Raw genomic sequence first — 15066 nt, 5'->3', positions numbered from 1 at the left:
GAAACAGGAGTGGGAGGAACAGATTTGGGAGAAAAACGGTTGAGGATGAGTGGTTTGAGAAGAGAGACGTGAAAGGCATTAGGGATACGAAGAGAAGGAGGAAGAAGAAGTTTATAAGAGACAGGATTAATTTGACACAAAATTTTGAAAGGACCAAGATAGCGTGGTCCCAACTTGTAGCTAGGGACACGGAAGCGGACATATTTAGCGGAGAGCCATACCTTGTCTCCAGGGGAAAAAACGGGGGGAGCTCTTCTTTTCTTATCCGCGAACCTCTTCATGCGTGAAGAAGCCTGTAGGAGAGAATTTTGGGTCTCTCTCCATATAATGGAAAGGTCACGAGAACTTTCATCCACAGCGGGCAGACCAGAGGGCAAGGGGGTAGGGAGGGGGGGAAGAGGGTGACGGCCGTACACCACGAAAAATGGGGATTTGGAGGAAGACTCAGAGACCCTGAAGTTATACGAGAATTCGGCCCATGGAAGGAGATCTGCCCAGTCATCCTGGCGGGAGGAAACAAAATGTCGCAAATAATCACCCAAGATCTGGTTAATTCTTTCTACTTGTCCATTGGACTGGGGATGATATGCAGAGGAAAAATTTAATTTAATCTTGAGTTGTTTACAGAGAGCCCTCCAGAATTTAGACACGAATTGGACACCTCTATCCGAGACAATCTGCGTAGGCAACCCGTGAAGACGAAAAATGTGTACAAAAAATTGTTTAGCCAACTGAGGCGCAGAAGGAAGACCAGGAAGAGGGATGAAATGTGCCATTTTGGAGAATCGATCAACGACCACCCAAATAACAGTGTTGCCACGGGAAGGGGGTAAATCAGTAATAAAATCCATACCAATCAGAGACCAAGGCTGTTCGGGGACAGGCAGAGGATGAAGAAAACCAGCGGGCTTCTGGCGAGGAGTCTTATCCCGGGCACAGATAGTGCAGGCTCGCACAAAGTCCACAACATCCGTCTCCAGAGTCGGCCACCAATAGAAGCGGGAGATGAGTTGCACAGATTTCTTGATGCCCGCATGACCTGCGAGATGGGAGGAGTGACCCCATTTGAGGATTCCGAGGCGTTGGCGTGGAGAAACAAAGGTCTTTCCTGGAGGAGTCTGCCTGATGGAGGCAGGAGAAGTGGAGATCAGACAGTCAGGTGGAATGATGTGTTGCGGAGAGAGTTCAACTTCAGAAGCATCCGAGGAACGAGAGAGAGCATCGGCCCTAATGTTCTTATCGGCAGGACGAAAGTGAATCTCAAAATTAAATCGGGCAAAGAACAGAGACCACCGGGCCTGGCGAGGATTCAGCCGTTGGGCAGACTGGAGGTAGGAGAGGTTCTTGTGGTCGGTGTAGATAATAACAGGAAATCTTGATCCCTCCAGCAGATGCCTCCATTCCTCAAGTGCTAATTTAATGGCTAGAAGCTCTCGATCCCCGATGGAGTAGTTCCTCTCCGCTGGAGAGAAGGTCCTAGAGAAAAAACCACAAGTGACAGCATGCCCGGAAGAATTTTTTTGTAGAAGAACAGCTCCAGCTCCCACTGAGGAGGCATCAACCTCCAATAGGAAGGGTTTGGAAGGGTCAGGTCTGGAGAGCACGGGAGCCGAAGAAAAGGCAGACTTGAGTCGTTTAAAGGCGTCTTCTGCTTGAGGAGGCCAGGACTTGGGATCAGCATTTTTTTTGGTTAAAGCCACGATAGGAGCCACAATGGTAGAAAAATGTGGAATAAATTGCCTGTAATAATTGGCGAACCCCAAAAAGCGTTGGATAGCACGGAGTCCGGAGGGGCGTGGCCAATCTAAGACGGCAGAGAGTTTGTCTGGATCCATCTGTAGTCCCTGGCCAGAGACCAAATATCCTAGAAAAGGAAGAGATTGGCATTCAAACAGACATTTCTCAATTTTGGCATAGAGTTGGTTGTCACGAAGTCTCTGAAGAACCATACGGACATGCTGGCGGTGTTCTTCTAGATTGGCAGAAAAAATTAGGATATCGTCCAGATATACAATAACACAGGAGTATAACAGATCACGAAAAATTTCATTGACAAAGTCTTGGAAGACGGCAGGGGCATTGCACAGTCCAAAGGGCATGACCAGTTACTCAAAGTGTCCATCTCTGGTGTTAAATGCCGTTTTCCACTCGTCCCCCTCTCTGATACGGATGAGGTTATAGGCGCCTCTTAAGTCCAATTTAGTGAAGATGTGGGCACCTTGGAGGCGATCAAAGAGTTCAGAGATGAGGGGTAAGGGGTAGCGGTTCTTAACCGTGATTTTATTAAGACCGCGGTAGTCAATGCAAGGACGTAGGGAGCCATCTTTTTTGGACACAAAGAAAAATCCGGCTCCGGCAGGAGAGGAGGATTTACGGATAAAGCCCTTTTTTAGATTCTCCTGGACGTATTCGGACATGGCAAGAGTCTCTGGGGCAGAGAGAGGATAAATTCTGCCCCGGGGTGGAGTGGTGCCCGGGAGGAGGTCGATAGGGCAATCATAAGGCCTGTGAGGAGGTAGAGTCTCAGCTTGTTTTTTGCAGAAAACATCCGCGAAGTCCATATAGGCCTTAGGGAGACCGGTTACTGGAGGAACCACAGAGTTACGGCAAGGGTTACTGGGAACCGGTTTTAGACAGTTCTTGGAACAAGAGGACCCCCAACTCTTGATCTCCCCAGTGGACCAATCCAGGGTTGGGGAATGAAGTTGAAGCCAGGGAAGTCCAAGGAGAATTTCTGAGGTGCAATTGGGGAGGACCAAAAGTTCAATCCTCTCATGATGAGATCCGATGCTCATAAGAAGGGGCTCCGTGCAGAAACGTATGGTACAGTCCAATCTTTCATTATTTACACAATTGATGTAGAGGGGTCTGGCGAGACTGGTCACCGGGATGTTGAACCTGTAGACGAGAGAGGCCAAAATAAAATTTCCTGCAGATCCAGAGTCCAAGAAGGCCACCGTAGAGAAGGAGAAGGCAGAGGCAGACATCCGCACAGGCACAGTAAGACGTGGAGAAGCAGAGAAGACATCAAGGACTGTCTCACCTTTGTGCGGAGTCAGCGTACGTCTTTCCAGGCGGGGAGGACGGATAGGACAATCCCTCAGGAAGTGTTCGGTACTAGCACAGTACAGGCAGAGGTTCTCCATACGGCGTTGTGTCCTCTCTTGAGGTGTCAGGCGAGACCGGTCGACCTGCATAGCCTCCATGGCGGGAGGCACAGGAACAGATTGCAGGGGACCAGAGGAGAGAGGAGCCGAGGAGACGAAACGCCTCGTGCGAGTTCCATATCTTGGCGGAGTTCCTGACGCCTTTCAGAAAAACGCATGTCAATGCGAGTGGCTAGGTGAATAAGTTCATGTAGATTAGCAGGAATTTCTCGTGCGGCCAGAACATCTTTAATGTTGCTGGATAGGCCTTTTTTGAAGGTCGCGCAGAGGGCCTCATTATTCCAGGACAATTCTGAAGCAAGTGTACGGAACTGTACGGCATACTCGCCAACGGAAGAATTACCCTGGACCAGGTTCAACAGGGCAGTCTCAGCAGAAGAGGCTCGGGCAGGTTCCTCAAAGACACTTCGGATTTCCGAGAAGAAGGAGTGTACAGAGGCAGTGACGGGGTCATTGCGGTCCCAGAGCGGTGTGGCCCATGACAGGGCTTTTCCGGACAGAAGACTGACTACGAAAGCCACCTTAGACCTTTCAGTGGGAAACAGGTCCGACATCATCTCCAGATGCAGGGAACATTGGGAAAGAAAGCCACGGCAAAACTTAGAGTCCCCATCAAATTTATCCGGTAAGGATAAGCGTATCCCAGGAGCGGCCACTCGCTGCGGAGGAGGTGCAGGAGCTGGCGGAGGAGATGACTGCTGAAGCTGTGGTAGTAACTGTTGTAGCATAACGGTCAGTTGAGACAGCTGTTGGCCTTGTTGCGCTATCTGTTGTGACTGCTGGGCGACCACCGTGGTGAGGTCAGCGACAACTGGCAGAGGAACTTCAGCGGGATCCATGGCCGGATCTACTGTCACGATGCCGGCTGGCAGGTAGTGGACCCTCTGTGCCAGAGAGGGATTGGCGTGGACCGTGCTAGTGGACCGGTTCTAAGCCACTACTGGTTTTCACCAGAGCCCGCCGCAAAGCGGGATGGTCTTGCTGCGGCGGTAGTGACCAGGTCGTATCCACTAGCAACGGCTCACCTCTCTGGCTGCTGAAGATAGGCGCGGTACAGGGGAGTAGGCAGAAGCAAGGTCGGACGTAGCAGAAGGTCGGGGCAGGCAGCAAGGATCGTAGTCAGGGGCAACGGCAGAAGGTCTGGAAACACAGGCAAGGAACACACAAGGAACGCTTTCACTGGCACTAAGGCAACAAGATCCGGCAAGGGAGTGCAAGGGAAGTGAGGTAATATAGGGAACTGCACAGGTGATACCCTAATTGGAACCACTGCGCCAATCAGCGGCGCAGTGGCCCTTTAAATCGCAGAGACCCGGCGCGCGCGCGCCCTAGGGAGCGGGGCCGCGCGCGCCGGGACAGAACAGACGGGGAGCGAGTCAGGTAGGGGAGCCGGGGTGCGCATCGCGAGCGGGCGCTACCCGCATCGCGAATCGCATCCCGGCTGGCAGCGGGATCGCAGCGCCCCGGGTCAGAGGACGTGACCGGAGCGCTGCAGCGGAGAGAGTGAAGCGAGCGCTCCGGGGAGGAGCGGGGACCCGGAGCGCTCGGCGTAACAAGGAGCAGTATTATAGTAGTTATATTCTTGTATATAGGGGCAGTATTATAGTAGTTATATTCTTGTATATAGGAGCAGTATTATAGTAGTTATATTCTTGTATATAGGGAGCAGTATTATAGTAGTTATATTCTTGTATATAGGAACAGTATTATAGTAGTTATATTCTTGTATATAGGAGCAGTATTATAGTAGTTATATTCTTGTACAGAGGAGGCAGTATTATAGTAGTTATATTCTTGTATATAGGAGCAGTATTATAGTAGTTATATTCTTGTATATAGGGGCAGTATTATAGTAGATATATTCTTGTATATAGGAGCAGTATTATAGTAGGTAGATTCTTGTATATAGGAGCAGTACTATAGTAGTTATATTCTTGTATATAGGGGCAGTATTATAGTAGTTATATTCTTGTATATAGGAGCAGTATCATAGTAGTTATATTCTTGTACATAGGAGCAGTATTATAGTAGTTATATTCTTGTATATAGGGGGCAGTATTATAGTAGTTATATTCTTGTATATAGGAGCTGTATTATAGTAGTTATATTCTTGTATATAGGAGCAGTATTATAGTAGTTATATTGTATATAGAAGGCAGTATTATGGTAGTTATATTCTTGTATATAGGAGCAGTATTATAGTAGTTATATTCTTGTATATAGGAGGCAGTATTATAGTAGTTATATTCTTGTACATAGGGAGCAGTATTATAGTAGTTATATTCTTGTACATAGGGAGAAGTATTATAGTAGTTATATTCTTGTATATAGGGAGCAGTATTATAGTAGTTATATTCTTGTATATAGGAGCAGTATTATAGTAGTTATATTCCTGTATATAGGAACAGTATTATAGTAGTTATATTCTTGTACATAGGAGCAATATTACAGTAGTTATATTCTTGTATATAGCAGTATTATAGTAGTCATATTCTTGTATATAGGAGGCAGTATTATAGTAGTTATATTCTTGTATATAGGAGCAGTATTATAGTTGTTATATTCTTGTATATAGGATACAGTATTATAGTAGTTATATTCTTGTATATAGGAACAGTATTATAGTAGTTATATTCTTGTATATAGGAGCAGTATTATAGTAGTTATATTCTTGTACATAGGAGCAGTATTATAGTAGTTATATTCTTGTATATAGGAGCAGTATTATAGTAGTTATATTCTTGTACATAGGAGCAGTATTATAGTAGTTATATTCTTGTACATAGGGAGCAGTATTATAGTAGTTATATTCTTGTATATAGGAGGCAGTATTATAGTAGTCATATTCTTGTATATAGGAGCAGTATTATAGTAGTTATATTCTTGTATATAGGAGCAGTATTATAGTTGTCATATTCTTGTACATAGGGAGCAGTATTATAGTAGTTATATTCTTGTATATAGGAGCAGTATTATAGTAGTTATATTCTTGTATATAGGAGGCAGTATTATAGTACTTATATTCTTGTATATAGGAGCAGTATTATAGTAGTTATATTCTTATATATAGGAGCAGTAGTATAGTAGTTATATTCTTGTATATAGGAGCAGTATTATAGTAGTTATATTCTTGTATATAGGAGCAGCATTATAGTAGTTATATTCTTGTATATAGGAGGCAGTGTTATAGTAGTTACATTCTTGTATATAGGAGCAGTATTATAGTAGTTATATTCTTGTATATAGGAGGCAGTATTATAGTAGTTATATTCTTGTATATAGGAGCAGTATTATAGTACTTATATTCTTGTATATAGGAGCAGTATTATAGTAGTTATATTCTTGTATATAGGAGGCAGTGTTATAGTAGTTATATTCTTGTATATAGGATCAGTATTATAGTAGTTATATTCTTGTATATAGTAGCAGTATTATAGTAGTTATATTCTTGTATATAGGAGCAGTATTATAGTAGTTATATTCTTGTATATAGCAGCAGTATTATAGTAGTTATATTCTTGTATATAGGAGCAGTATTATAGTAGTTATATTCTTGTATATAGGAGCAGTATTATAGTAGTTATATTCTTGTATATAGGAGCAGTATTATAGTAGTAATATTCTTGTATATAGGAACAGTATTATAGTAGTTATATTCTTGTATATAGGAGACAGTATTATAGTAGTTATATTCTTGTATACAGGAGCAGTATTATAGTAGTTATATTCTTGTATATAGGAGCAGTATTATAGTAGTTATATTCTTGTATATAGGAGGCAGTATTATAATAGTTATATTCTTGTATATAGGAGGCAGTATTATAATAGTTATATTATTGTATATAGGAGCAGTATTATAGTAGTTATATTCTTGTATATAGGAGCAGTATTATAGTAGTTATATTCTTGTATATAGGAGTAGTATTATAGTAGTTATATTCTTGTATATAGGAGCAGTATTATAGTAGTTATATTCTTGTATATAGGAGCAGTATTATAGCAGTTATATTCTTGTATATAGGAGCAGTATTATAGTAGTTATATTCTTGTATATAGGAGCAGTATTATAGTAGTTATATTCTTGTATATAGGAGCAGTATTATAGTAGTTATATTCTTGTATATAGGAGCAGTATTATAGCAGTTATATTCTTGTATATAGGAGCAGTATTATAGTAGTTATATTCTTGTATATAGGAGCAGTATTATAGTAGTTATATTCTTGTATATAGGAGCAGTATTATAGTAGTTATATTCTTGTATATAGGAGGTAGTATTATAGTAGTTATATTCTTGTATATATGAGGCAGTATTATAGTATTTGTACACTTGTACTTAGCATGCAGAATTTTGGTAGTTATATTCTGCTTCTCTTGTTTTTTTTTTTTTTTTTAGTTGTTGATTGTTTTAGGCTAGGTTCACACTGTGGGATTTTTGGCCAGAATTTCTGCCGGAGACCAAACCGGCAGCACTAGGACCGCGCGGACTGCATTGCCATCCTCATAGATGTCAATGCTTAGATGTCTACCAAAAGATCTACCCAGAAATGCATTGCCGTCTATGGGGACGGCAATACAGTCCTAGTGCCGCCGGCTTGGTCTCCGGCAGAAATTCTGCCCAGAGATTCCGTAGTGTGAACCTAGCCTTTCTTGTATATGTGTATAAATAATACTTCTATGTTTTGTTAAGCTGTCCAAGAGAGGCCCAGTGGTTGGCGAGGAGGATGGTGATAAGACCTACAGTGTGAGTATGGATCTCGTTCTTACTAAACATTTTGCCTTATTATCTATTTGTGCAGAGGGAGTTGGACCCCTCATGATTTTTTCACCCACTTCTTGATGTTTAACAAAACTATTTTGGTTCATTATCCTACCTCAGTTTTAGTCATTGTAATAAAGGGGTACTCTGGTGGAATTTTTTTTATTTTTATTTTTTTCAAATCAACCAATGCCAGAAAGTTAAACAGATTTGTAAATTACTTCTATTAAAAAATCTTAATTCTTCCAGTACTTATCAGCTGTTGTATGCTCCAGAGATGTTACGCCTAGCGCTTCGGGTCCCCGCTCCTCCCCGGAGCGCTCACGGCGTCTTTCTCCCTGCAGCTCCCCGGTCGGTCCCGCTGACCGGGAGCGCTGCACTGTCATGGCCGTTGGGGATGCGATTCGCACAGCGGGACGCGCCCGCTCGCGAATCGCATCCCAGGTCACTTACCCGTTCCCGTCCCCTGCTGTCATGTGCTGGCGCGCGCGGCTCCGCTCTCTAGGGCGCGCGCGCGCCAGCTCCCTGAGACTTAAAGGGCCAGTGCACCAATGATTGGTGCCTGGCCCAATTAGTTTAATTGGCTTCCACCTGGTCCCTGACTATATCTGACCTCCTCCCATGCACTCCCTTGCCGGATCTTGTTGCCCTTGTGCCTAGTGAAAGCGTATTGTGTGTCTAAAGCCTGTGTACCAGAACTTCTGCTATCCACCCTGACTACGAACCTTGCCGCCTGCCCCCGACCTTCTGCTACGTCCGACCTTGCGTCTGTCTACTCCCTTGTACCTCGCCTATCATCAGCAGTCAGAGAGGTGACCCGTTGCTAGTGGATACGACCTGGTCACTACCGCCGCAGCAAGACCATCCCGCTTTGCGGCGGGCTCTGGTGAAAACCAGTAGTGACTTAGAACCGGTCCACTAGCGCGGTCCTCGCCAATCCCTCTCTGGCACAGAGGATCCACTACCTGCCTGCCGGCATCGTGACAGTAGATCCGGCCATGGATCCCGCTGACGTCCCTCTGCCTTATATCTCTGATATCACCACGGTGGTCGCCCAGCAATCCCGACAGATCGCCCATCTAACCCACCAGCTGTCGGAAGTATTCACCATTGTGCAGCAACTTCAGTCGCAACTTCAGCAGCAATCATCTCCTCCGCCAGCTCCTGCACCCCTTCCGCAGCGAGTGGCCACTCCTAGCCTCCGCCTGTCCTTGCCGGACAAATTTAATGGGGACTCTAAGTTTTGCCGTGGCTTTCTTTCGCAATGTTCTCTGCACTTGGAGATGATGTCGGACCAGTTTCCTACTGAAAGGTCTAAGGTGGCTTTCGTAGTCAGCCTTCTGTCTGGAAAAGCTCTGTCATGGGCCACACCGCTCTGGGACCGCAATGACCCCGTCACTGCCTCTGTACACTCCTTCTTCTCAGAAATTCGAAGTGTCTTTGAGGAACCTGCCCGAGCCTCTTCTGCTGAGACTGCCCTGCTGAACCTGGTCCAGGGTAATTCTTCCGTTGGCGAGTACGCCATACAATTCCGTACTCTTGCTTCTGAACTTTCCTGGAATAATGAGGCCCTCTGCGCGACCTTTAAAAAAGGCCTATCCAGCAACATTAAAGATGTTCTGGCCGCACGAGAAACTCCTGCTAACCTGCATGAACTCATTTATCTAGCCACGCGCATTGACATGCGTTTTTCTGAGAGACATCAAGAGCTCCGCCAGGAAAAAGACTTAGATCTCTGGACACCTCTCCCACAGTCTCCACTGCAATCTGCGCCTAAGCCTCCCGCCGAGGAAGCCATGCAAGTGGATCGGTCTCGCCTGACCCTGGAAGAGAGGAATCGCCGTAAGGAAGAGAATCTTTGTCTGTACTGTGCCAGTACGGAACATTTTTTGGTGGATTGCCCTATCCGTCCTCCACGTCTGGGAAACGCACGCTCGCACCCAGCTCTCGTGGGTGTGGCGTCTCTGGATGCTAAGTCGGCTTCTCCACGTCTCACGGTGCCTGTACGGATTTCTACTTCAGCCAGCTCTTCCCTCTCAGCCGTGGCCTGCCTGGACTCTGGAGCTTCTGGGAATTTTATTCGGGAGTCCTTAGTGAATAAATTCCGCATTCCGGTGACCCGTCTTGTCAAGCCACTCCACATTTCCGCGGTCAACGGAGCCAGGTTGGATTGCACCGTGCGTTACCGCACGGAGCCCCTCCTAATGTGCATCGGACCTCATCACGAGAAAATTGAATTTTTGGTCCTTCCCAATTGCACTTCCGAAATTCTCCTTGGACTACCCTGGCTTCTACACCATTCCCCAACCCTGGACTGGTCCACTGGGGAGATCAAGAGTTGGGGTCCCTCTTGTTCCAAGGACTGCCTTAAACCGGTTCCCAATACTCCCTGCCGTGACCCTGTGGTTCCTCCTGTATCCGGTCCCCCTAAGGTCGTTAGGGACTCTGCCTGCCACAGAAAATGCCTCTCCCCCCCTCCCAGTCCCTTCAGGCAAGCCTCTGTGTCCCCTCATGGCTCCCGTCCTTGTGTCTCCCTGCCCCGTGCCAAGCTTCACCCTCTGCCCTCCCTCCCCATTCCTACTCCTGCTGTACTGCCTGCCATTGAGGAAACCATCCATTCCTTCCCGGTGTCCTCATCCCAGGGGAGGCAGTCACCGGACAAAAAAAAGGGGAGACCTAAGGGGGGGGGTACTGTTACGCCTAGCGCTCCGGGTCCCCTCTCCTCCCCGGAGCGCTCGCGGCGTCTTTCTCCCTGCAGCTCCCCGGTCGGTCCCGCTGACCGGGAGCGCTGCACTGTCATGGCCGTTGGGGATGCGATTCGCACAGCGGGACGCGCCCGCTCGCGAATCGCATCCCAGGTCACTTACCCGTTCCCGTCCCCTGCTGTCATGTGCTGGCGCGCGCGGCTCCGCTCTCTAGGGCGCGCGCGCGCCAGCTCCCTGAGACTTAAAGGGCCAGTGCACCAATGATTGGTGCCTGGCCCAATCAGCTTAATTGGCTTCCACCTGGTCCCTGACTATATCTGACCTCCTCCCATGCACTCCCTTGCCGGATCTTGTTGCCCTTGTGCCTAGTGAAAGCGTTTTGTGTGTCTAAAGCCTGTGTACCAGAACTTCTGCTATCCACCCTGACTACGAACCTTGCCGCCTGCCCCCGACCTTCTGCTACGTCCGACCTTGCTTCTGTCTACTCCCTTGTACCTCGCCTATCATCAGCAGTCAGAGAGGTGACCCGTTGCTAGTGGATACGACCTGGTCACTACCGCCGCAGCAAGACCATCCCGCTTTGCGGCGGGCTCTGGTGAAAACCAGTAGTGACTTAGAACCGGTCCACTAGCGCGGTCCTCGCCAATCCCTCTCTGGCACAGAGGATCCACTACCTGCCTGCCGGCATCGTGACAAGAGAGAGTTGTGTAGTTATTTCTAATGTGACCACAGTGCTCTCTGCTGCCACCTCTGTCCATGTCAGGAACTGTCTGAAGCAGGAGAGGTTTGCTATGGAAAATTGCTCCTATTCTGGCCAGTTCCTGAAATGGACAGAGGTGTCAGCAGAGAGCACTGTGGTCAGACTGGAAAGAACTACACTACTTCCTCTGGAGCACACAGCAGCTGATAAGTAGTGGAAGGATTCATATTTTTATATATAAGTAATTTACAGATCTGTATAACTTTCTGGCACCAGTTGGTTTGAGATTTGTTTTTTTTCCCCACTAGAATACCCCTTTAAATAGGGAAGAAACCATTGGCTCCTCTAGACCCTATTGAACAGCTCCTCATATCTCGGCCTTCCATGTGGTATATTCAGGGTTTACTATAACTTCTTTAAAATGTTTTTGAACACTGAAATCATGTGAAAGTGGAAAGACGTCTATGTTCACCCAATTGTCCTCAGTCCCAAGACCCCTGGTAGGCCAGGTAGATGCCCTAAGTGGTCTAATTTTTGGGGTCTCCTAGAAAATTGGTGCTCTGGCATTCTACCCCATAACCTGCCCTAGATGATTGGCAATGGAAATGATCCTACCCTTCTAATCTAACTCATCTCATTATTTCTAGAAACTTCAATATCGTGCCCAAGAGCATTACGATGAGATACATAAAGCTAGAGATACGGAAAAAGGCACAAACAGAGTAAGTAACTAATCTATTTCATATCTATATATCTAAAATGTATCTCATATCTATCTATCTCTCATATCTTATCTATCTCATATCTTATCTATCTATCTCATATCTATCCATCTATCTCATATCTATCTATCTATCTATCTCATATCTTATCTATCTATCTATCTCATATCTATCCATCTATCTCATATCTATCTATTTATCTATCTATCTATCATATATCTATCTATCTCATATCTATCCATCTCTCTCATATCTATCACATATCTATCTCTCATATCTATCTATCCCTCTCATATCTATCTATCTCATATTTATCTATCTCATATCTATCTATCTATCTCATATCTATCCATCTATCTCATATCTATCTATCTATCTATCTATCTATCTCATATCTATCTATCTCATATCTATCTATCTATCTATCTATCTATCACATATCTATCTATCTCATATCTATCCATCTCTCTCATATCTATCACATATCTATCTCTCATATCTATCTATCCCTCTCATATCTATCTATCTCATATTTATCTATCTCATATCTATCTATCTATCTATCTCTCTCTCTCATATCTATCTATCTCTCTCATATCTATCTATCTATCTCATATCTATCTATCTATCTCATATCTATCTATAAAAAAGGATAAAACTGCAGCACACAGATGTATCGTGGTGCAAAAAAGGTGATTTATTCCATCTGATACATCTGTGTGCTGCAGTTTTATCCTTTTTATTGAAGTTGGAGTCCTTTACCAAGTCTCCTATGACTTCCTAATTAGAATTTGCTGCTGCTTTACTGAGTTCTTTCTATCTTTCTATCTCCTATCTATCTCTCTCTATCTATCTCATATCTATCTATTATCTATCTCATATCTATCTATCTATCTATCTATCTCATATCTATCTATCTCATATCTATCTATCTATCTATCTATCTCATATCTATCTATCTCATATCTATCAACTATATTATATTATATCTTTCTTTTTCTGCTATCAAAATGGGCAAAAAAGTGTCCATAATGATTTTTAGTTTAGTTTGTGAGAAACCAATTCGCAGGTAGCAACCAAATACGTCCGCACTTCCTGTCATACTTGGCTGCCATGTGTGAATAAAATGCTTAAAGCCAGTCTCTCTGCCAGCCCCCAATTCATCACCTCCTCTATAGTAATGGCCCCCAATTCATCACCTCCTCTATAGTAATGGCCCCCGCAGTCATCACCTTCTCTATAGTAATGGCTCCCGCAGTCCTCACCTCCTCTACAGTAATGGCCCCCGCAGTCCTCACCTCCTCTACAGTAATGGCCCCCGCAGTCCTCACCTCCTCTACAGTAATGGCCCCCGCAGTCATCACCTCCTCTATAGTAATGGCTCCCGCAGTCATCACCTCCTCTATAGTAATGGCCCCCGCAGTCATCACCTCCTCTATAGTAATGGCCCCCGCAGTCATCACCTCCTCTATAGTAATGGCTCCCGCAGTCATCACCTTCTCTATAGTAATGGCCCCCGCAGTCCTCACCTCCTCTACAGTAATGGCCCCCGCAGTCATCACCTCCTCTATAGTAATGGCTCCCGCAGTCATCACCTCCTCTATAGTAATGGCCCCCGCAGTCATCACCTCCTCTATAGTAATAGCCCCCGCAGTCATCTCCTTCTCTATAGTAATGGCCCCCGCAGTCATCACCTCCTCTATAGTAATGGCCCCCGCAGTCATCACCTTCTCTATAGTAATGGCCCCCGCAGTCATCACCTTCTCTATAGTAATGGCCCCCGCAGTCATCACCTTCTCTATAGTAATGGCCCCCGCAGTCATCACCTTCTCTATAGTAATGGCCCCCGCAGTCATCACCTCCTCTATAGTAATGGCCCCCGCAGTCATCACCTTCTCTATAGTAATGGCCCCCGCAGTCATCACCTTCTCTATAGTAATGGCCCCCGCAGTCATCACCTTCTCTATAGTAATGGCCCCCGCAGTCATCACCTTCTCTATAGTAATGGCCCCCGCAGTCATCACCTTCTCTATAGTAATGGCCCCCGCAGTCATCACCTTCTCTATAGTAATGGCCCCCGCAGTCATCACCTTCTCTATAGTAATGGCCCCCGCAGTCATCACCTCCTCTATAGTAATGGCCCCCGCAGTCATCACCTCCTCTATAGTAATGGCCCCCGCAGTCATCACCTTCTCTATAGTAATGGCCCCCGCAGTCATCACCTTCTCTATAGTAATGGCCCCCGCAGTCATCTCCTTCTCTACAGTAATGGCCCCCGCAGTCCTCACCTTCTCTATAGTAATGGCCCCCGCAGTCCTCACCTTCTCTATAGTAATGGCCCCCGCAGTCATCACCTCCTCTATAGTAATGGCCCCCGCAGTCATCACCTCCTCTATAGTAATGGCCCCCGCAGTCATCACCTCCTCTATAGTAATGGCCCCCGCAGTCCTCACCTCCTCTACAGTAATGGCCCCCGCAGTCATCACCTCCTCTATAGTAATGGCTCCCGCAGTCATCACCTCCTCTATAGTAATGGCCCCCGCAGTCATCACCTCCTCTATAGTAATGGCCCCCGCAGTCATCACCTTCTCTATAGTAATGGCCCCCGCAGTCATCACCTTCTCTATAGTAATGGCCCCCGCAGTCATCACCTTCTCTATAGTAATGGCCCCCGCAGTCATCACCTCCTCTATAGTAATGGCCCCCGCAGTCATCACCTTCTCTATAGTAATGGCCCCCAATTCATCACCTTATCTACAGTAATGGCCCCCGCAGTCATCACCTTCTCTATAGTAATGGCCCCCGCAGTCATCACCTCCTCTATAGTAATGGCCCCCGCAGTCATCACCTTCTCTATAGTAATGGCCCCCGCAGTCATCACCTTCTCTATAGTAATGGCCCCCGCAGTCATCACCTTCTCTATAGTAATGGCCCCCGCAGTCATCACCTTCTCTATAGTAATGGCCCCCGCAGTCATCACCTTCTCTACAGTAATGGCCCCCGCAATCATCACCT

General features: G+C 46.0%; 1 protein-coding gene across 1 annotated transcript in view; it reads left to right on the top strand.

The window, feature by feature from the left end:
* Positions 1–15066, top strand: part of CD247 (CD247 molecule) — a 132256-nt gene that overhangs the window by 73470 nt on the left and 43720 nt on the right. Inside the window, exons 3-4 of the mRNA XM_056559890.1 lie at positions 7856–7909; positions 11977–12051. Coding sequence (XP_056415865.1) covers positions 7856–7909; positions 11977–12051 — 129 coding nt within the window. The remainder of the gene's footprint in view (positions 1–7855; positions 7910–11976; positions 12052–15066) is intronic.

The sequence above is a fragment of the Hyla sarda genome, chromosome 2 (assembly GCF_029499605.1).
Source record: "Hyla sarda isolate aHylSar1 chromosome 2, aHylSar1.hap1, whole genome shotgun sequence".
NCBI classification, from domain to species: Eukaryota; Metazoa; Chordata; class Amphibia; order Anura; family Hylidae; genus Hyla; species Hyla sarda.
Note: the sequence above shows the minus strand (reverse complement) of the source record. Positions and strands in the feature narration are given on the sequence as shown.